At 51.2% G+C, this 23,247-nt stretch overlaps 1 protein-coding gene across 1 annotated transcript; it reads right to left on the bottom strand.

The window, feature by feature from the left end:
- Nucleotides 1-1,151: 1,151 nt before the first annotated feature.
- Nucleotides 1,152-23,247, bottom strand: ESPL1 (extra spindle pole bodies like 1, separase; the record flags this gene model as incomplete). The annotated part of the gene is made up of 30 exons (XM_084256493.1): nt 1,152-1,353; nt 1,631-1,795; nt 1,923-2,006; nt 2,170-2,285; nt 2,469-2,573; nt 2,695-2,865; nt 2,977-3,132; nt 3,603-3,725; nt 3,839-3,966; nt 4,488-4,678; nt 4,775-4,988; nt 5,357-5,518; nt 5,697-6,033; nt 6,393-7,366; nt 9,568-9,677; nt 10,142-10,298; nt 10,396-10,524; nt 11,522-11,693; nt 12,153-12,272; nt 13,543-13,677; nt 15,514-15,653; nt 15,859-15,997; nt 16,107-16,251; nt 16,430-16,669; nt 17,246-17,439; nt 19,293-19,429; nt 21,279-21,399; nt 21,547-21,651; nt 21,928-22,986; nt 23,167-23,247. The coding sequence occupies 30 exons, from the start codon at nt 23,245-23,247 to the stop codon at nt 1,152-1,154; spliced, it is 6,312 nt and encodes a 2,103-aa protein (XP_084112619.1).

The following is a 23,247-nucleotide window of genomic DNA, read 5'->3' as shown; positions in this document are numbered from 1 at the left end:
TGACCCTCCGGCCCAGTAGGGACGGAGGCCGGAAGCTCTTGCACAGACCTCAAATGTTGAGGGGCAGGGGCGCCTTTTCACAAAACATCGCAAGCCCCCAGTAGTGAAGTTGTAGCAGACAAGACGCCTGCCCTCAGGAACTTAAGCTTTATTGCTCAATACCCTGTCTTGTTTTGTATTTCAAAAGATTTATCTATTCATGCATACAAGAAATGGGGTACAGGCCAGAGGTGTGGGTGGCGGGGTGGGGTGAGAGGATTCACCAGAGACAGAGTGGGGAGCAGAACAGGCAGAGGGACTGAAATCCACTGCTGACGGGAGCAGCGGGCAAGACAGGAGAGGTCTGCCGTGCCATGTGGGTTACTCCCTAGCCGCTGCTCGAACTGTTGCTGCAGCGTCTGCCGACAGCTTCATAGGTTGCATCTTAACGTCTTGCACCACCCGGGAGGCCCTGGTCAATACAGTTTTAACCACATTAGATGTGAGGAATACAGGAGAGTTTTAGTTACATGCTTCCTGGGAGCTTAACAGTTCAGTTGGGGAGAGAACAGTCATCGTGAGCAGCAGAACGCCATGGAATTGGCTGCTAAAACGCAGGGCGCTGACAAGTTTAGCAGTTGTCTGTAGGGAGAGATCGGTCATTAATGTCCACTTAGGAGAGGGGCAGGGCAGCTGTGGCTCTGCTGCTAGGTGTCAGTCCCAGGGTAGCTGCGGGGGCTCTGGAAGACAGACCTGATGGTACCCGACCCACACACTGTCACTGGGAAAAGCCTCTGTCCCCACTTGGAGCATTTGAATGCCCTCTTCTTCATCTTGTCAGCTGAGGCCCCGCCAGGCTCAGCTTTATCCTTGGCTTTGCCCTTCTTCCCAAGGTTTCTCAGGCTTTAACAGCCGCAAGTTGTTCTCATCTGTTTAGATTGTTAAACGTGGTGGGAGGGGAGCAATAATCTTGTCTTCAAATATTCCCAGATGAATTACACAAAACAGGGTTCAAATGATAAATCTTTATTATATTAAGATAAAATCAAAAGGAAATGTTTCATAAAAAACACTGAGGAAAATTGCTTAAAACATTTATCCTAAGGGTTAAACAACATTTGGAGGTAGAACAGTCAAATGACTTCTGTGGGTTATAGGACAATTTCAAGGGGTCACCGCAAGCAGACAGGCAAGCCATAGGCTACAGGTGCAGCCCCAATAAGATACTTGAGTCGGGGAGCCTGCCGGGCCTGGTTGACATAGTAGAGAAGGGGGGCTCCTGGGCCTGCACCGAGCCAGCCCTGCAGCAGAGCCTCTGTGTAGCGGTCAATGTCACGGTCTGTCACATCCCAGAGGTTACCCAGAAACAGGGGACTGGGAAAAGAGAAGGAAGAAATACAAAATAAGAGCTCTATAACAGACTCTACGGGCAAACACAATTGGTGTTGGTGGTGGATGAGTAGAGAATTGAGCCGTGAGGAAGTCCCATGGCCCATAGTTCTAGGTTAGGAGAGGGAAAAGGCCAAGGCACGTGCGGGAACTATTACTGGGGGGGGCGGAGGGGGCACAAAGGAGGGAAGATTTAGGAGTTTACACTGGGGAAAGAAACTGGGGTGGGGAACTTAGGATGGGCATTGCCCTGGAGACTCACCAGCCGGCCATGATATACTTGAGCACGATGCCAGCCCCCTCCAGGTTTCCATGCACAGCCAGGGCTGCACTGCTGCAACCAAAGAGCAGGGCGACTGCCCGGCAGCTCAGCCGCAACACAGCCTGCCCATCTAGGAAGCGGGCACCGGCACCATGGCCTGCATAGCTAAGGCAGAAGGAGATGAGCCTGCACCAGCAGTATCAGGCCTTTGCTATGTCTCCAGGGGTATCCTGAATCAGTCAGGGGCTCCCCTGGGATTCAGCCCTCCCCACCTCCCTGCTCTAAGACTCACATATATAAGTCATGTTCTGTCAGGGCCACCTGCACCTGCTCCGGCCTCGGCACCTCCCCGACCACGCCTTTCCAGCCAACTTCACTGCAGGGGAAAAGTAGGAGTTAAGAATGGGGGTGATGTGGCAAACAGGGCAGGGGGCTCTCAGGAGGTGGACTGCAACATTTGATCCTGGAGAAGAGTCCTTTACCCTTATATGTTGCCTCTGCCCTTCCCACTCACTCCCTTTTTCTTCCCCCCCACTGACCTGCTGAAATTGGCTCGAAATTGCTCTTCTGTGCTTGATAGGTTTTTGTGAGGGTTCAGGACATAGAAGGTATTGCGCGGATCCACCCCATGGCTCAGCACCGATGAGGCCCCAGCCTGAGGAGACACAGGATCAAGATATCTTGGTCTGGCCACAGGGCCAAGTTTTGACAAACTCCAACCTCTTCTCTGTGACTGATCCATTCCTGAGACCTCCGTCTTCCTAGATTGCTTTTTTCATTTTTTTCCTGTTTTCCCCAAACTATCAGTCACCCCCAGTCCGCACATCCTAAGCCCCACCTCTTTGATGATGGAGTAGCTGAGTAGGAAGTGGAAGGAGGGTAGCCGAGTGACAGGCAATGTCCGGAGGCTGGGCATGCTCTCCCATGGCAGTTTCTGCAGGTCCTGGGCAAAAAGAACTCTGAGGTTACTGTCCCCAACAGTTACACACAGGATCAGAAGGGAGTGGGGGCGAGTAGGTGCCCAATGCCCACCAGACACTGCAATGCCAACCCTAGCTCTGTACCTTGTCCAGTACTAAGACCAGGTGCTTATTGCTTGGTGTTGTCTGACCCTGTAGACGCCCCAATGCCTCACTCAGAAGCTCCTGGGCTCGTTCCGGCTGGGCTGGGCACAGCCCATAGGCTAGGATCTGGACCTCCTCAGGGGTGAGGGTTCCAGCCCCACTGAGCATGATCTGCAGGGAACAGTGGCCAGTGAGGACACAGCTCCCCCATCCCTGCTCCCAAGGACAAGTGGGAAAGAATGAAGTGTAGCTGCTTCACCCTTCCCTGATTTTTCAACTTACTTTCAGCAGAGTGGAGTCAGGGTATTTCCAGCCACATTCCTGCAGCAACTCTTGTAGGCGGGAAGACTCTTGGGCAGGACCAGGGTCCTCACTGGATGGCAGTAACAAGCCCCTCCAGCAGCCCAGCACATGCTTCTCCAAGGAAGTGATGAGAACCTGAGTGTGCAGAAACAACCGTCAGTCAGTCAGGGAGGAGCTGACTCTCTTTCCCAGAGGAACCAACATTTTGGAGAAGACGAAAGGGGTGTTCTATGTGTATTTGTCTTACACTTGTTCTGCCAATCATAAGAGGCAAGAAGTTTGAAACAGTTTGCATTTGCTGAGACTCTGGGGGAGGATGGGTCAGATGATTTGTTGTTACATGTCACTATTTTGATAACTAGGAACAGGTGGGCAATGCAAGCTAAAGCTATGCGGCTGATACTTGGGCTGAAATCTGTTTTCTTGCATGTGTCTTGAAGCGTTTCATTGCCACAACACCGTCAAAGTTTGGGGGTTTAATGTCTTGCTTAAAGACACTTCCCAAGTGATCCCATTTTTTATTTAGGCCTTCACGTCCGGAACAGATTTGAGGTAGTTGAGAAGACCCAGCACCTCTGGCCGCACCACACCCTGGCAGCACACACCTCCATCCTGTGGTCCAGCTCCAGGCGCCCCATCCACCACTCCCGCTTGTCTGTGCAGCTGCTGTTCTCTTTCTGATCCTTCTGGATGGCGTCGAACTCTTTTAGGACCGAACTCAGAGGAAACTTTAGAGGTGAGATAATGAGATTTCGGCTTCTCCATGTGACCCCACCTCTCCATTCGCCCCCACCCGCCCCAAAATGTGTGTTTGACCCGAAGCCTACCCTAGGACACCTACCTTGTTCTGGGCGGTGGGGATCTGCACAGTGACCGGGGGATGGTCTTTTTCCAGTCGTGTCAGTAGGAGGGTGTCACCCACAGTTCCAGGCTGGAGAGTGGCCAGGGCCAACACACACACAGTCACTCCTGACACACAGGACATACCCAAGGTCATTTCAGCTGTGACGAGGATTTCCGTTCCCTGACTCCTGCACTTCGTCCCTATTTATCACTCAAGACAAGTCCAGGGAATCTTCCCTGGCCCCCGGAGTTCAAGGTGCTCTCCTGTGCTCTAACAGCTTCCGGTAGGCAGAGACCAGATCTTATACTTTGTGTCCCTCAGAGAAGTTAACAAGGGGCCCTGCCCAGACTGGGCACTGAAGTCATCCATTAACAAGTGTAACACTAGTGCAGAAGGCCTCAGGCACCCTTAAAGACAGATACTGAATTTGTTGAAAACTCAAAGTTGAGGTTAGGGGGGGAAAAAGGCTTCCAGATTTAGGCTAGGCTTGTTCAGTGAGAAGCAAAATGACTAAAGAAGGGTTTGATATGTCCTTCCACAAAGACCAAAAATCTACATGAACTAACTAATCCCTTAGCCCACTTCCCCAACTCCTCAGTAAAAAGGCACGTCAGGGCACAGGCGAGCCCGCCACCTGCCGCCATACCCCTGGGAAGCAGGGCCAGGTGCTCCTGGAAGCGCTCCTTCTCGGGCCGGGGGAATGGGCCAGACCCCGCAGTCCTGAAGGAGAAGAGGCGCTGGAGGCGGGCCAGCGGGACGTCTCCAGGCCTCTCCTGGAGGCTCAGTCCCTGCAGCTGGTCTGCCACTTCAAGTGCTCCACGCTGCTTCTGGGCCTTGCTGCGGGCAACACAAGCGGGTGAATTCTCCTTCCTTGGAGGCCTAGACCCTCTTCAGTTGGCCCCATTTTGAGTCTCACAGGTGGAGGGCACTAACCTAAGCTGCCTGTGGAGGTGAGTGAGTAGCTGGTGGCGGCAGGTGATGGAGACAGAATCGATGACAAGGCATGCAGTGGCATAGGGGTCCCGGTGGCCCAGGCACAAGGCCAGGAAGCGGCAGAGGTTGGCATAGGGCCCACTTGGAGGGCAGTGGCTGACTCCACGGAAGGCAACACTCAGCGAGTCGCAGATGGCATCCAGGGTAGAGAGATCTAGAGGAAGGTCAACACGCTCAAAAGATTCATAGATGAATCCCCTACTTTCTGGCAGGCATCATGCTCCAAGCAGGAGGTCTACCTCATCTCCCACTCAGGAAATAGCAGGTACCGTTTAGGGAGGGCGATGTGCCACTTGGGGAGTTGCACAACTTAGAGGCATGAAACTGCTTCATCCTCCCCGAGCCCCATTTTACAGTTAAGTAATAGAAGCCCAGAGGCTGAGAGTACTGGGATTCAGATGCTACCAGATCCAGATGGGATGCAAAGTCAGAACCCTGGCAGACTGGAAAGGCATGGGGACCCAGGCCCCACAGCCTCAGCCCTCAAGTGGCCAGGTCTCGGTGGTCAGTTAGCATATTCACCAATGGCTACAGGGGTCGTGGGGAATCTGAGCCGAGCACGAATATCCTTGTTTCTCTCCTTTTCTGGGCACAGGATGGGCAGCTCCTCTTTTCCAGAATCCCGTCTCAACACCTCACATTCTCCTAGGCTTGTGTTGGGACCTGATACTGGTACCTTCCCACCTAGGGAGAGAAGACGACTTTTCTGTGGCATTCTCTCCTCCTGCCATTCCCTCCAGTCCCAGGGAGAACAAAAGAACTTTTCATACTATCTTTGGCACCAGTTATTTCTTGCAGTCTGGCCCCACAGCAACCCCCAGAGAAGATATGTATCGTCTGCCTTCCCATCCTTGTATCGTACCTGTGGCTGAGTCTTCCCCATCAGAGCCCCTGAGGATCTCAAAGCTCATTTCCATCTGGTTGTCAGTCAGCTCCTCCTCAGGGATGCTCCTCATTATCTCCAGCATCTCACGATGTCCTGATGGCACCTTCTTGGCCCTTCGGCCTCTGCCGCCAGGGCCAGGATTCCCGGGGGCAATCTCTGGGGCAGCTGCACGGTCAGTCTTTAAGCTGGAGCCCTTCCTAGCCTGGCCGCGGCCCCGACCTCGGGCAGCCGTGCCCCGTCTCTTTGGTCCCTCTGCAAGCTGTACCTCACCTGAGACAGGGTCTTCCAAGTCACTGTCATCACTGAAGCTCACCTGGGAAAGGGAGAAGGACCAACGGGCCTTCAGTAACAAGATCTGGCCTGACGGCAGGTGGCGCTATGGAGGCGCCATGACAGGGGCCCTTCGGAAGATTTGATTAGCGCCCACAGTCACCTAGCATGCTATTGGAGGCAGGAACTCCTGGGTGTGGAAGGAAGGAGAAGGGACCAGAAGGTAAGAAGGAGAAAATGAAAGGAACCAAGAGTTAAGGAAAGCGCCTTTTATCTGAAACAAAGGTCAGACTTGGACCTTGCTGTGGAAGATGTGGGGATCCTGCAGAGAAGCACCAACGGTCCCAATAGCTGGGAAGCTATTTCATAGAGACACCTGCACCCGCCAGCATCCCATCTCACCTTGAGGCGTGTCTGGACCCTCTGTTGGACCCTGGGGGCCTTGGGAACCTCAGGCTTGCTCTTTGCAGGGAGTTCCTCAAACACAGTGAAAGGGACTCGGGGGCCAGCCTGCCTGGCCCTACCCTGAGGCTTAGGTGTACAGGGTGTTCCTCCACTTTCCAGGCCTTTCAGAGAGGCATTACAGAGAGGCCCCACCTGCTGGCGCCCTCGTCCTGAATGCTTCTGGCTCCGAGGTTTAGAGGGCTCCGAGGCTGCGAGCGTCTTTAGCGATGGTGGCTGCCAGCCCCAGGAGCTTCCAAAGAGTTGGGTCATGCAGCAGCTGAGGCCAGTCAGTTTTGCAAGGGCCTGAATCAAGAGCAGGCTGGTTCGCCAGGGCTCCAGGTGGGGTATCCGTGCTGCCACAAACTTCAGCCCTGACTCCAGGGCCTTCCCCAGGCTCTTGTCTGATGGCCGGCTCAGCCCTTCCTGCGCCAGCTGTGTGTATGCCTGAGCCAAGATCTCATCAAAGAGGCTTGGGACAGGGGAGGAGGGTGCTTTGTGATTCAGGGAGGCTTGGAGAGCTAGGGTGAGGCGTTGGGCGGCCGCAGGACAACCCTTCAGCACAACATGCAGCAGATCCAGGCCCTGGGACTCATGGCCCATGGCTAGTTGTAACCCTGCTGTGACCAACGCCCAGCGCAGACAGATGGCGGAGAGGACAGGGCTGCCACAGAGTGAGCAGTCACAGGTGAGCGAGTGGCTCAGGAAGCCAGGGCTGGGCTGGGACTTTGTTTTCAGGATTGGAGAAGAGTTAGTAGAGGGTGCAGTGGGGCCAGGCTCCTTCGCCACAGTGGCCACCAGCTCCAAAGCAGGACCTTTTAGGAATACCTCCTCTTCTGGGAGCTCTGGAGGATGGCGAACCGGAGCCTGCTGGTTTCCCTTCTTCAGGTGAACCTTCTTCACGGAGTCTGGGTGCTGGGCTAGGCCACCGAACTCTGAAGGGAGAATGGAAAAGCATTATAAAACTGGAAAAATAGGGCCTCCTTGATGGCACAAGGAGTTAAGCACCATACTGTGAAGCAATCCACAGCCTCTACAGCACAGTTTGATCTCCGGCTGGCCAGAGAGAAACTGACATGGTGAGGCAGACCTCTCCTGACTCACCCACTGCTCCCCTCAGCAGTGTATTTCAGTCTGCCTGTTCTGTTTCCCCATTCTGGTGAATCCTCTCACCCCCCACATCTCTGGCCAGCACTTGGATGCATGGATAAATAAATCTTAAAAAAAAAAAACAAACAGGGCCTCCCCGGTGGTGCAGCTGTAGAGCGCTGGGTTGCGAAGCTGCCCACGGCCTCTGCGGCGCCGGTTCAATCCCCGGCTGCTCCCGGCCAACAGAGGAGGGTCCCACATGGCGCGCAGACCTCTCCTGCCGCCCGCTGCTCCCCTCAGCAGTGTACTTCGGTCCTTCTGCCTGCTCTGCTCCCCGCTCTGGCTCTGGTGAATTCTCTCACCCTCCCGCGCTTCTGACTGTACCCAGTGCATGTATAAACAAAACAAACAAATAAATAAATAAAACATGCCTCTATTAAAAAAAAAAAAAATGAAAAATAATACCAACTACTTCCTGAGCTACCCCCGGCACTGCTCTCTAATATATGAATCCACTTGTTAATTACTCATGTGTTACTGTACTAATATCAAGTATTAGTATAGTTCATTATTTGTGACATAATAAAAGAAAATATTATCTCTAATGATTTCTTTTCCCATCAAACAGCAGATCAATGCAGCCCCCACAGCTGCAGCTCGGAAGGCGGCATGGCTCCGGCCAGCACCAGGAGGCCAGAGTCTTGATCTGGCTCCTCCCCACACCAGTCCTGTAATCCTGCTCAAAACATCCAATTTCTCAGCTTTCTCATTTCACAAAAGAAATAAAAGAGGTAAAAGTGGTTGATTAAAAAATTCTCCATAACGGGCTTTCCTGGTGGCCTAGGGGTTAAAATCTCAGCGCTACCACCACAAAGGCCCACTGCAATGGCCTGAGTTCCATCCCTAGTGAGGAAGCTAACCCATATGGTACAGCAGACCTCTCCTATATTGCCCGCTGCTCCCCTCAGCAGTGTATTTCAGTAGCTCTGCCTGTTTGGCTCCCCACTCTGTCTCTGGTGAATCTTCTTACCGCCCCCCCCCCACCCTCAGTTTGGCCTGTACCCCAGTCCTTCTATGCATAAATAATAATTTTCTTTTAAAGATTTATTTATATTATGCATACAAGAACTGGGGCACAGGCCAGAGGTGTGGGGGGTGAGAGGATTCACCAGAGACAGAGTGGGGAACAGAACAGGCAGAATGACTGAAATACACTGCTGAGGGGAGCAGCGGGCGAGTCAGGAGATGTCTACTGCACCATGTGGGTAGCTCCCTGGCCGGGGATCAAACTCGTGCTTCAGTGGCTGCAGACAGCCTCATAGATTGCGTCTTAACCCCTTGCGCCACCAAGTAGGCCCATAAATAAATCTTTAAAAAAATTGCTCCATAAGGGCTTCCCCTGGTGGCACAGCAGTTGAGCGCTGGGCTGTGAAGCTGCCCGCAGCCTCTGCAGCGCCAGTTCGAGGGTCCCACATGGCACTGGCAAGGGTCCCACATGGCACGCAGACCTCTCCTGCAGCGCCCGCTGCTCCCCTCAGCAGTGTACTTCGTCAGTCTGCCTGTTCTGTTCCCCGCTCTGGCTCTGGTGAATTCTCTCACCCTCCCGCACTTCTGACTGTACCCAGTGCTTGTATAAATAAATCTTAAAAAAAAAAAAAAATTGCTCCATAAGTATATTTTATTATTAGTTTAAACGTGAGGATACTCCCTTTGGGCTGTCCCACACAGTAGCCACTAGCACGAGGCTATTAAGCGTGTTAACGTGGTGAATGAATTAGGAACTGAATTTTAAATTTTACTTAAATTTAAATCTAAATAACCAAACTGCATTAGAAGGTGCTAAAAACTAGAACCAGGCAGGGTTAGTCCTCGACACGCTGTGCAAAGAAGGGACACTATGGTTAATAATTGGAGCTTTGCCCTGGGACCAGACAGCAGTCAGGCTCTAGTGTAGAAGGACGCTAGAGCACCACATACAAAGAAAGATGAATGGATGTGGGTGTGTCACTCTGAGCCCAGCCTATGGCCTGGGGGTGTGGCGGCTCACCTGTGCAAGACTCAAGCAAGAACAGCACCTGCTTCAGGTCCGACTGACAGAGGTCTGGATCATTTCGTGCCAGCTCCAACTCCCCCTTCAGCACCAAGAACAAGGCACACCTTGTTGGGAGAGGCAATGAGAACCAACTCGTGAAATCCTTTGTTTTCCTGGAGAGTCTCTTTTTGCCCCTTTCTAGGCAGTCGTTGCCATCGCTCCCAGGCTGCCTGGGGAGAACCTTCTACGCTCATCCCAACTCATTCTTATGCGTGGGGACAGGATTTCCCAAACTGCATTCTGGGGAAAAGGACCCTCTGGGCAAATAAATGTGGAAACACGGTATACTAGATCTCCCTTTTGGAGGTTTCTCGTGCCTATTAGCATATTGCAGGACAGCTGAAGTCCTATAGAAAATAAAAGGCTAACCTTGAACTCTTCACATCTCACTTATTTAGCCATGGGCTACAATCTTCCACCCCCCCCTTCAAACATAACATGTTAATCTGCAGAATAGTTTGGGAACCCACAGCCAAGGGCACAGGCACCCAAGTCCTGGAATTGGCATTCTCTTGGGCCGTGTACTTACTGCTGAGGTATCTGTAGCTTTGTGGTAAGTTTCAGAGCCTCTAAGCAAAAGGCCTTGGCTTCGCTCACACTACCCAGGTAGCCCAGGCGGGACACAAGCTTCTCAGAGCAGCTAAGCACCTCTGTAAGAACCTGCCATTTCTGTACCAGATTTTCACCTGTAGCAAAGAGACAAGACTGTCATCACTCAGTCATAGTGATGATGCCATCTGGCCTGTGCATCCCACAGGGACCTGCTCTCCTCCTCAGACTCACCATAGTCCAGAAACGGTGTCTCCACAGCTACTTTTTGAACAGAGAGCACATCACTGCCCATGAGGAGGAGGAGGATGCTTCGCAGGAGTTTATGGGAGTCAATGAGCGCTATCTCAGGTGTCTGCCAGCCTGTCAGGTGGGGGGATAAGGAGTCATGTGGCCAGAACTTCTATTACCTGACTACTAAGAGAGCAAATGCAAAATTTGCTGCTGCTCTTATCTTTCTGCACCCAAGGCAGACAGAGCTAATCAATCACAGAACTCTTTCCCTTTAAGAACACATAAGGTGGGCCTCCCCGGTGGCGCAGCAGTTGAGTGCTGGGTTACAAAGCTGCCTGCAGCCTCTGCAGCTCCGGTTCAATCCCTGGCCACCGGGTGAGGGTCCCACATGGTGCGCAGACCTCTCCTGCCGCCCGCTGCTCCCCTCAGCAGTGTACTTCATCAGTCTGCCCGTTCTGCTCCCTGCTCTGGCTCTGGTGAATTCTCTCACCCTCCCGCGCTTCTGACTGTACCCAGTGCTTGTATAAATAAATACATAGGGCCTCCCCGGTGGCGCAGCGGTTGAGCGCTGGGTTGCGAAGCTGGCAAGGCCTCTGCGGTGCCAGTTCGATCCCCGGCTGCTCCCAGGCCACCGGAGGAGGGTCCCACATGGTGCGCAGACCTCTCCTGCGGCCCGCTGCTCCCCTCAGCAGTGTACTTCGGTCCTTCTGCCTGCTCTGCTCCCTACTCTGGCTCTGGTGAATTCTCTCACCCTCCCGCGCTTCTGACTGTACCCAGTGCTTGTATAAGTAAATAAATAAATCAATCTTAAAAAAAAAAAAAAAAGAATTTAAAAAAATAAATAAATAAATAAATACATAAATATTAAAAAAAAAAAGTCTTAAATATTAAAAAAAAAAAAAGAACACATAAGGTCTCAGAATCCTTTATAGTACCCAGGCAGTAACCTAGCAACCCAGTGGCCTCAGCAGAAGAATGAAACTCATTTGCTACCCCAGGCTATTCTGTGCAGCTTTTAAGTAGGCTAGTCCACACACTTGAACAGCAGAAGAGACAAGGGCTGAGAAGAGTTGACAGCAGACAAACCACACATTGACCAGGAAGGCCATCCACCCTATTCTTTCACCTTGGGCACAGAGCTGCTCCCCCAGGGAGGTGGAGAGACTGTCTGATGAGAGGCTAAGGTAGACTGCTACCAGCTTCAACGCCTGGACACGCAGCAGGTACCAGGCCTTGGACGACCTCTGGAGGGCAGGGTCCCGCAGCACCGACAGCAACAGAGAGGCACCCTCGGTCACCTGGGAGAAGGAAGGGCCAAAGGAGAGCAGAGAAGTGGAGTCAGATGAGCAACTCAGAGCTAAGGTGCCCCTGGAGATCACCTGGCCCAACCCCCTGCTTTTAAGAATGATAAAAGCTATAGAGAAAACTACAGAGAGGGCACAAGACCCAACTAAGTCCCACGGCTATTTCATGAGGACGCTCCTTTTGGCTCCCGCTGGATTTCCAGTCCAGGGCTCCAGTGTCATTCCAGTTTCTAGTCACAGGGTAGATTTCCCCTTGGCCCCGAGGAAACTGGCAATGAGTAAAAAGGATGTATCTCTACTGGAGGAGCACTGATGAACCGTTCACGGCAGAGGGCATGGCTAGGAAACAGTGCTGCCTCACTGCACCAGGAACATTCTCCCTCTCTTTGGACGAATCTAAAATCCAACACCCACATACCTTTAACCTTTGGGGATTATGAAAGTGACAAATACCTTCCGGTGAGCACAGTAGAGTTGGCTTTGAAGGAGATCTCGGGTCAGGGAAAGGAGCAGGTATGTGTCCGTGGTGTGATCCAGAAGCTTTAAGCTTGATTCTGCCTCTTCCAGGTATAACTATGGGAGAAATCGGAGGGGTGAATGAGCTGGTAACGGGGCAGCCAGATTCTTTCCACTAAAAATAGATTATTTCAAACATTATCTACACAGGAGCCATTCAATCATTCACTAAAACATTCACTTAGTACAAAGTGGAATAAGGAGTAAAAAACAGGACCATCTATGCAGCGGGGAGGGGCTGAGATACAATGCCATTAGTGGTATGGGGACTGAGGGAAAGTGGTTGGTTCTGCCCTTGAAGAAGATGCATAAAACGCCAGAGTCAGAAGGGACACTGACCTAGGCCTTGAAAAGTAGAAACCTGCTGAATGAAAAGGGGAGAGGTGGGCAGTTGCTTTTAGGATGGAGAGACTAATACAACCAGAGAGAGAGGCATGTACAAAGAATATGACGTAACCGGGGCCTCCCTGGTGGCGCAAGGGGTTAAGACACAACCTATGAAGCTGTCCGCAGCCTCTGCAGCACGAGTTCGATCCCCCTGCTGGCCAGGGAGCTACCCACATGGTGCAGCAGACCTCTCCTGTCTCCCCGCTGCTCCCCTCAGCATTGTACTTTGGTCAATCTGCCTGTTCTGTTCCTCACTCTGTCTCTGGTGAATCCTCTCACCCCCCACACCTCTGGCCTGTACCCCAGCTCTTGTATGCATAAATAAATAAATCTTAGGAAAAAAATAAAATAAAAAACCTAAATAAATCATAAAAAAAAAAAAAGAATACGAAGTAATCAGTAAGGATTGGCATAAGGTTCATGGTAAGAAGCAGCAAAAAAAAAGCATGAAGAACAGCCTAGAACTGCAGAGGTGTGCAACACAGAGTAGAAGGTCTAGACCGGTAATGGAGAAGCTACTGAAATCCTTTAAACAAGAGAGGTAAGATCGGGTCTGTGTCTAAAAAGATCCTGCTAGCAGTGGTTAGGAGAGCAGTGGGAAAGGGAGAAAGCAGAGGCCGAGACCAGCTAGAAGGCATTACAATAGTTCTGTGCACGTGAAGAAGCATCAACCAGGGCAGCAGAAACAGTTGGGAAAACAAGATTAGTGGTAAATTCTTGGTGCAGAATCTGGAAGACTTAATGACAGTTGGTTTTGCAATGAGGAGAAAGAAGCCAACTCTTCCCTCAGTGCCTCCCCACTACCATGCTCCAGCTGAGCCCAGAGATGGAAGGCAGAGAAGCTGCCCCTTCATTACCCGTCTTATCTTCTCAGGGAAAAGATGAATCACTGAAGCCTGATGCCCTCTGCAGCGCGCAGGGCTGGCTGGGGGGCACTCACCTGAGCATAGCTGGGACAGCCGAGTGTCAGGAGGAGCTGAGTGACGTGGCAGGAGGAACCAGCTGCCTTGGTGTGGTCTTCTAGTCTCTGGGAGATGATCCTCACAAGCAGAAGGACCTCCAGAGCCTGCAAGGGCTGGTCAGCCAAGAGCAGCAAGTTTACCAGATCCTGCACAAGCTTCCATCTCTACTCTCTGCCCCAGTCCTCTGGGACCTTGGTCTGACCTCTGGGCCTGAATGGCACACAGCTATCCACACAGAGCAGCTGTCAGTCACCCTCAGAGACCAGAGGAGAGCAGCAGGGGAGACTGCAAACCAACCCACCCCTGTTTTAAAGCCCAGTTATCACTAATAGCCAGGATTTACTGAGTGCTGACTATATGCCAGGTACTGTGCCAAGAGTCTTACACGCATCAGTTCATTTCATCTGCATGGCAACTCTAATCCCAATTTTACAGATGAGGAAACTAAGACTCGCATAGTTGGGTTGTTTGTCTAAGTTCATAAGACAGGTATGTGGTAGGGCCAGGACTAAACCTAGGGCGGTGGCATCTTTCCAGGATTCTTGTGCTCGACAGATGTCTAAAGGCCCATAGTAATAAACATCCTTAATGCACAATGGCCTTTTTCGGAGGTTGCTAATGTGCAGTCCAGGGAAGAGTTACAGGGAGTCTCTGAAACCTCCTGACATTGCATATAAAATGCAAAATTTTATCTATAGGCATTTATGCATTTTTCTGAGTATATTGGTCTCAAATTATCTAATTATAATAATCATGGCTAACATTTGAATATTCCATTTATAAACAACATCTTCCATGCATGACCTCATAGAATGGGAATCATACTATGACGTTATTGCCCTCATTTTAGAAATAAGAAAACTGGGCCTCCCCGGTGGCGCAGCGGTTGAGCGCTGGGTTGAGGAGCTGCCAGAAGCCTCTGCGGCGCCAGTTCGATCCCTGGCCGCCGGGCAAGGGTCCCACATGGCGCGCAGACCTCTCCTGCCGCCTGCTGCTCCCCTCAGCAGTGTACTTCGATCCTTCTGCCTGTTCTGCTCCCCGCTCTGGCTCTGGTGAATTCTCTCACCCTCCCCACGCTTCTGACTATACCCAGTGCTTGTATAAATAAAATAAATAAATCTTTAAAAATAAAATAAACATATTCAGTTATACATCTTTATAAACACTATAAATATTTAAAAAAAAAACAAAACAGGTTTAGAAACTTAAGCAGCTTGGGCCTCCCTGGTGGCACAGGGGTTAAAATCTTGGTACTATCAAACTATCAGCAGCCACTGAAGCACAAGTTCGATCCCTGGTCAGGGAGCTGAACCACATGGTGCAGCAGACCTCTCCTGTCTCACCCGCTGCTCCCCTCAGCAGTGTATTTCAGTTGATCCACCTGTTCTGTTCTTTACTCTGTCTCTGGCGAATCCTCTCACCCCTACTCCCACCTCTGGCCTACACCCCAGTTCTTCTATGCATAAATAAGTGAAAATAGGGCCTCCCTGGTGGTGTGAGGGGTTAAGACACAACCTATGAAGCTGTCCACAGCCACTGCGGCACGAGTTCGATCTCTGGCCAGGGAGCTACCCACACAGTGCAGCAGACCTCTCCTGACTCGCTGCTGCTCCCCTCAGCAGTGTATTTCAGTCAATCCACCTATTCTGTTCCCCACTCTGTCTCTGGTGAATACTCTCACCCCTCTGGCCTGTACCCCAGTTCTTGCATGCATAAATAAATAAATCTTAAAAAAATAAATAAATAAATCTTAAAAAAAAAAATTTAAGCTCCGCCTAAGGCCATGTGCTAATAAATGATGGCATCAGACTCAGGGACTGAGACTGGACTCAGACCCAGGGAGACTGATGATAGAGCCCACACTGGGACCCAGGCTTCTCAGCAGGTACACAGGTCAAAGAAGATGAAGAGCTGGGTTTCTGGTCTGTGCTAGTGCCCTGCCCCACTACCTTTGCCAGCAGCTGATAGAGGGCGGCTAGGATCTGCAGTGAGGATGCTGTCTGCTGAAGACTCCGCACGGCTGGGGCCTGCCCCTTGGTGAGCACCGCCTTCCACAAGGCCAGGGCTTGGTCCAGGCAACTGGATTGAGCTACATGTTGGAAGAAAGGGACCAGCCATTCTCTCAGCATAAGACATCTGGGGAGGAAGTGGCTTTCTTCATAACACCCTCTGTGCTTTATGCACCCGGCCTACAGGCCAGCCTCTCCCACACCCACACGTGGTGTTCGTGTTCTACTCATAGGAAGCCATAGAGTAAACACTATCCCATGCCACTCTACATTCACAACACTCACCGGCATCTGCGGCCAGGTTGAAGGCAATATTACTGTATAGGAAACGATCTTCCTGGAGTTTGTCTTCATAGTTCAGGTCATTGACTTCAAATTCTTCCAGGTTACGAGGGGCCTGGGCTCTTCGATCTCGCTCAATACCCTGGATAGGGAGATCAGGGGTAGAAGAAGAGCTGGTACTAGTTACTGGGGGCTCAGGGGAAATATCCTCTATGCCCACTTGTGCTGAGTCCCAAAGCAGCCACACTCACTTCTTGCATCTTGGACTCCAGAGTACAGATGTAGAGCCACAGCAGGGCCTGTGCTTTATCATCCAGAAGCCAGTCCTTGGTTTGGGTATCAGGCTTCACAGACTCCAAAAGCTGCAGGGCTTCCCGGATGGCATCCAGGGCAGAGCTGTGAGAAGAGGATGCACCTAAGCTGAGCCTTCTGCATGACAGCTGGCCTCACACTTTGAATGACATGGTCACAGCCTGAAGGGTTGCTCACGGTCATGGCAAAGGAGAAAGGCTTTGAAGAGAGTAACAGAAGCTAAGGCAAGAAGCATCAGTGGCCTCCCAGGTTTTCCTCTCACCAGTCGGTCTGCTGGGCAAAGTCATGGTAGCAGAGCACCTGAGCCAGTTCCACCAGGTGGGTGGCTCGTGCCCACGCCCCAGCTGCTGTTTCCTCTGGGCTCAGCTCCAGCAGGTCACAGATGACGTTGAACCGTTCCTGCCCCGTGTTGGCCCGCACCGCCTTGTAAGCCTGCAGCTCTTCCCTCAGCAGGAGGACCAGGGTCTCCGGGTCCCATCCACTCAGGCTGTCTCGCAGGGTCCTGAGAGAGGGCAGGTCAGCACCGGGGGAAGCCGGTAAGGCACAGAGTCCCTGCCTCAGCCGTGGCTTGCTGAGAGTGCAGTTAAGTCTCCAGTTAACTGGAGACTTAAAAGCAAGAACACTGTTCCCCTGTACCTAGCACAGTGGCTGGCACAGAGTAGGCACTCAAAGAATAATGAATGGGGGGCCTCCCTGGTGGTGCAAAGTGTTAAGCGTCAGTACTATGAAGCAATTGGTAACTACTACAGCACCAGTTTGAGTTCGATCCCCAGCCAGGGAGCTACCCACATGGTGCAGCAGACCTCTCCTATCTCACCTGCTGCTCCCCTCAGCAGTGTATTTCAGTCAGTCCACCTGTTCTGTACCCAACTCTGTCTCTGGTGAATCCTCTTGCCCCCCTGCACCTCTGGCCTACACCCCATCTCTTGTATGCATAAATAAAGATATCTTAATAAAAAAGAATAATGAATGGAGGCATCAGTGCCTTTTCAGATATAAGCGTAAACATGACCAAAAATACAAGAAGCCAGGTGTAAATGTGGGGTAAACGTGGTTGTTCCCCATCCCACCAGCTCACCTCAGCTGTAGCTCCCTGTCTCCAGCTTTGGCTGCATCCATCTTGACCCGGACCCAGAAGGTGACTGGCTCAGTCATGTGCTCAGGGCCACAGGGCCGCAGGGCTGCCAGCCAAGAGGTTACCATTTTGCAGCCTTGGGCCTGTTTACCCAGTTTCTTCAAACTCTCTACATGCAGCCTGAAGCACCTATGCAGCTGAGAACAAGAACAGACCAAAGTGGAGAGAAAACATTGAATGTGTTCAGGAGAGAGTCTAGGCACGCACAGGCGCCCACATTGTGCTCCTCCTGCCCACACCCTGGCCCTGAGAGAGAACCCAGAAAAGAAGTATAAGTACCTGGGTGGTCTCCAATCTGAGGCTTCACTGCATCCTCCACCCACAGTCATCACCCACGCCCCTGTGGACCTATCGTCCTCCTGCAGTCCTCAGCAAGTCCCGGACTTGAGCGAGAAATGTGAAGCCATGCTTGACGCTTTTCCTTCTCCCACAGCCAGTCACCTAACAGGTTAAACCCTGACCTCTTGTCCCCAACCACTGCTTCCCATCCCTCGGGCAGGTGCTTCAGTCCACCCTCCCTTTCTTGCCTAGGCCACCTGTTATCCTCACGTTCCTCTAAGCAGTAATGCCAGAAAAATCCGAAATGCCAATCTGCTATTGTGGCTCCCCTTCCATCCTTCAGAGGCTCATCAACCTCACTCAAGGTGAAACGTGAGGTCCTCCACAGCCTACCCTGCCTGCCAATCCAGACAACCTATCAGTGATGGCTATTCCTTCAATTTAAGACAGTGGTTCTCACTCTGGTTGTCCTAGGACCACCTCAAGAACCTTTAAAATGGGGCCTCCCCGGTGGCACAGTGGTTGAGCGCTGGGTTGCGAAGCTGCCCGCAGCCTCTGCAGCGCTGGTTCGATCCCTGGCTGCTCCCCGGCCACCGGGTGAGGGTCCCACATGGTGCGCAGACCTCTCCTGCCGCCCGCTGCTCCCCTCAGCAGTGTACTTCGGTCCTTCTGCCTGCTCTGCTCCCCGCTCTGGCTCTGGTGAATTCTCTCACCCTCCCGCGCTTCTGACTGTACCCAGTGCTTGTATAAATAAATAAATAAATCTTTAAAAAAAAAAAAAAGAACCTTTAAAATGTCTAGATGACTGGGCTCCTAAACCAGAGATTTGATGAAATTAGCTTGGGGTAGGCCTTAGAATATTCTAAGTTCACTCCAATGACTTTAATGTGCAGCCAGCTTGAGAACCACTGGCTGGGGACAAGGCTTAATGTAAAAAGTGAGTCAATTGAAGGAAAAATATTAAGTAAATAATGGGGCGGGGCTTCCCTGGTGGCCTAGGGGTTGAGTCTCAGAGCTGTCTCTGCTACAGCTTGAGTTCAATCCTCAGCTAGGGAGCTGACTTACATAGCACAGTAGACCTCTCCTGTCTTGCCTGTTGCTCCCCTCAGCAGTGTATTTTATTTTATTTTATTTTTTTTAAGAGGCATGTATTATTTATTTGCTTGTTTGTTTGTTTATACAAGCACTGGGTACAGTCAGAAGCGCCGGAGGGTGAGAGAATTCACCAGAGTTAGAGCGGGGAGCAGAACAGGCAGACTGACTGAAAACACTCTGCTGAGGGGAGCAGCGGGTGAGACAGGAGAGGTCTGCCGCGCCATGTGGGCTGCTTCAAGGCTGGCGGGGATCAAACCGGCACTGCCACTGCAGAGGCTACAGACAGCATAACAACGCTGCGCTCAACCGCCTGCACCACCAGGGAGGTCCAGCAGTGTATTTTAGTAAATACGCCTGCTCTGTTCCCCACTCTGTCTCTGGTAAATCATCTCACCCTTAGCACCTCTGGCCTACACCCCAGTTCTTCTACAAAAAAAGAAAAAACTTCTGTAAAAAAATAACTAATGGGCAGGTGAGGCCTGGAAACACTGCCCCAGATACTGGTGCCTACATGCAGCTCTCAACATCCTACTCAGGGCAGGGTTCTGGCGAGGCCCTTTCATGTCCCTCAAGTCTTCTCCATCCCCCAACATAACCTCCCTTCCTGCTCTCTCACCTTCTCAGGAGGCAGCTGAGGACAGGTGCCTGGCTTCGCTGCACCCAAATGCTGACAGAGGGGCTCGGAGATGACACAGGCCTCCGTGTAGAGCTTGTGAAAATAGAAGCTGTAGGCCAAGTTGCTGGTGTAAGAGGCTGTAGGGGACAAAGGACAATTGATCACAGACATGACTCCCATTGGAGGAATGACCGAAGGCAGCAGAGACCTCAATCTGTGGTCAGCTCAATCTGTAACAGTTCAGCAGCTGTTTGAGGAGACAGCAACCTCTATCATTTGGGAACAAGAAAGGGGCAGCTCTCCTTTCCCTGTTTTACAAGAGCCGAGGCCTCATTCCCATCCAGGGCCCATCCCACCTCGCCGCCCCCCAAGTCAATCTGTCTTCATCTTGCTCCAAAGTTCAGCACGTTAGCACACATCCTCTGGCCTGTCCTTTAACTGTCTTTCCTTCATTTCATGGAGGCCACACTAGCTTCCTTGCTGTTCCAAGAATACGCCAGTCCCTCTTCTGGCTAGGGCGTGGGCACGGGCTGTTTCCTCTGCCTCCTTCCCCGGGTTTACATGGCCACCTCTCCCACCTCCTCCAAGTTGTGCTCATGTTACCCGCGCACCAAGGCCTACCCTGACCACCTGTTAAACATGGTAACTTGCCGCCCTCATCCACCCTGAGCCCCTAATTCCCTTTCTGAGACTGCCCTACCTTTCCTTTCCCCCAGTATTTTGAACATGTTGATAATTCACTAAGTTTATTGAGTATGTTCATTTCTTTCTTCCTCAACAAGAATGTAGTTCCAAGAGGGCAGGGGTCTTTTCTTGTTTACTGACTTAGCGAAGTATTCCCACAGTGCTTAGCACATAGTACATAATACATAGTTGAATGAACAGGCTTTTTTCTTAAATTCTAATAACTCGTTTGTGTAGCTTTTAGGCTATTAACATAGATGAGTGGGAGAAAATACAAATGGCCTTTACTACGCTGTGGGTAAAACTTTCATGCAAATAATTTTTCTGACTCCTGATATCTTTATCTCTGTGGCTAGATTCAACTCCTGAAACTATGACTATGAAGAGTTCTCTGAAACTTTCGATGGCTGAACTCATTAAGTTCATATCGTTTAAACTAAAAGCCACACTTTTAGTAAAATGAGGGAGAAATTCCTCGTGAAGAAAATAGACAAAAGTAACGTAGGCTTTTAGTCTAGTGGTTATGTCAGGAGGCAGTGGCTGGAAGGGGACACAGAAGGGGTTTTTTTGGGTCTAAGTCATGCTGTTACCTGACTAAATGTTGGTTATAAAATGTACTCTTCATGAATTTGTACTTTTCTGTATGCATATTTCAATAAGAAGAGAGGGGAGAAGTATGTGTACATGCTTCTGTGCATATATATACATAGTATATCTCTAGAATGATACACAAGAAAATGATATTATTAGACGTGTCTACAGAGGAAGACTTGGATGACCAGGGTTAGGAGTGTCAGAGGGACTTATTACGCATGCCCTTTTGTACAATTTGAATCTTGAACCATGTGGATGATTTAAAAATTTTTTAAGTGATAAATGTTCTTTAAAACTGAAATAAATAGGGTGGGGGCCAGGAGGGGAGGGATTGGGGTCAGAATGGGGGGGGGTTGCAATTGTATGGGGAATATAAAAATAAAATTTATTATTTAAAAAAAACAAACTGAAATAAATAGAAAGGTCATAAAGTGGCTTATCACTTGCAAATGTTTTCATGAAACAAAATATCACATCAGACTTCAAAGCCAACGGAAAAAAACACCATGCCCCCTGCTAAGTTAGCCTCATCCGCTTCTCTACTGCTATTAAACATAGAGAAACTGGCATTTATGAACATCTCTTTCATTGCCTCATTAAACCAAATGGTGCACCCACAGTGTCAGAACCATTCAGCAAGTGCTCTTTGCCTGTCTAAGGACTGATGACCCTCCCAAGAACCCTGGGTCTGGGCCCCAAGGTACCAACCAGTCATCCCTAGGCAATCAGTCAGTTCTTGACCCGACAGGCCCTGTAAGGCCTCCAGCATCCAAACCGCTGTAGATTTGCAACTTTCCACTAGGCGGGCCAGGTCAGCCAGAGCAGCTTCCTGAAGGGACAAGAAGGATTTCAGGATGAGAGGAGTCGTGACAGGTCCAAAGTGACATCCACCCCACCCATGCCCAAAGCCAACCCAAAGTTCTACTGAAGGCAGTTGAGCAAACCCAGACTAGGTTCCTTATTTCCTAGGCAGTACCTGACAGCCTTGGGCAAAGTCATAAATGACCACAGTGTAGAGGTGAAGGGCCTGAAAGTGCATCTGTACCAAAGACTGGTGCTGCTTGGAGGAGACATCACACACCTGAGGAAGGGAGGAAGAGGCTGGTTTGAGGCAGAGATAAAGCATGAGCTCTAAGTTGAACAGCCCTGAGGGCTGACAAGCTCAGGAGGAAGGAAGGACATAAGAACCACTGCCCACTCGGGGAAGACGAGGCTGCTTGCTGCCTGGCCAAGCACAGCCCAGGGTGTAGCCTATTAAGGGAGGGAGCCAGGGTTTCCAAATCTTATCAAAAACCTTAGGTTGATAGTGAGTCCACAGAACCACACTCCCACCCCTACCTCTAGGTTCTTAACTCACACCATCCTGCAGCTGCCGGATGAGGGAGCAGTACCCGTCAAGAAAAGCAAAGAGGCCCAGAATAGCATCAAGTTCATAGCGCCTCTTGGTGCCTCGCTCCAGGCCTGAGAGGAAGAACTGGCAGCTGTCACACAAGGCCCGCAGTGGGGGTGATGGTGCCTCCATACTGTGGTTCAAGACAGAGCATGCCTCAATCAGAAGTTTGACCACTTCCTGGGGTCTTCCCTGCTCGACCTGTAGCAGCTCAATCCCCAGCTGGCAAAGCTGGAGGCTAGGGGCCAGACTGGTGTTCCTTAAGTAATCACGGGTCTTTTCCAGTGCCCTGGTGGCCTTGGTGTGGTGGCCACTCCAGCAGAGGCGACGGCAGTGTTCCAGGGTGAGCTCCATGAGACAGAGGGCCCTCTGGGGAGAAAGAGGACCAGGAGGGCCTCCTCCCGCATCCACCAAGGCTCGGATCACATGCCTAGAGAGCAGGTCATGTAGGAAATCAGCATCTGCTTCACTCAGAGCATGCCCACTGGCATCAAATAACTGATGGGCAGCTACCACTCGACAGGCTGTTGGAGAAGCAAAGTGGGGAACCTCACAAGGGGTACTTTCATCCTCCAAGAGTACTAGAAAGCTCAAGGCCTTTAGCCGAGCTGAGAATGCAGCTCGCTGATCCACCAGGGCTTCTGCCCCCTTCCAAAGCAGAGAAAAGCTGCCCCGAGCCACAGCGTCATAGTCCTGGGGAGCAGCTTGGCGAGAGCATTGCACCAAGCAGGCATGGAGGGGTTGAGCAAGACGAAGTGTAGCTTCTGGGATTCCCTGCGCAGCAACATTCCGTAGAAAGATGAAAAGAATTCGTTCCAGGTAGAGGGGTGGGCGCTGGGGGGTAGACGCTAAATAGCCACTGCAAGCCAACTCTGCCAGCTCCAGCAGGCTCTCCAGGTGCCCAGGGCAAGCCAGCTTGGCAGTAAGCTGGTGGTTGCAAGCCCTCAGGATGGCATCACAAGCTTGTCTTCTCTCTGCATCAGATCGGCAACTGGAAATATCAGCTGGAGGCGTGGACAGGAATTCCTAGGAGGAAAGGAAGATGTGAACCGGGCTACTGATGGAGTGAAAGAGGCAGGAAAAGAAACTAGAATGGTCGCTCAGGGTTTGAGCTCCTACTAATCTATCTCCCCAGATAAGGCAAAAATCAAACAAAACAGCTCAGCTTAGTAACCCAGTGTAGCCAGGGCCAGACAGCATCCTCACCTTCAAGTCAGGGAGCAACTGTTCGGCTTCCTTCGGGTTGCTCAGCAGCGTCCCAAAGTTGACTCCTTTGAAGTTCCTCAT

This window comes from Talpa europaea (genome assembly GCF_964194135.1).
Source record: "Talpa europaea genome assembly, chromosome: 15".
NCBI classification, from domain to species: Eukaryota; Metazoa; Chordata; class Mammalia; order Eulipotyphla; family Talpidae; genus Talpa; species Talpa europaea.
The sequence above is the reverse complement of the archived record's forward strand: the minus strand, read 5'-3'. Positions and strand labels throughout refer to the sequence as shown.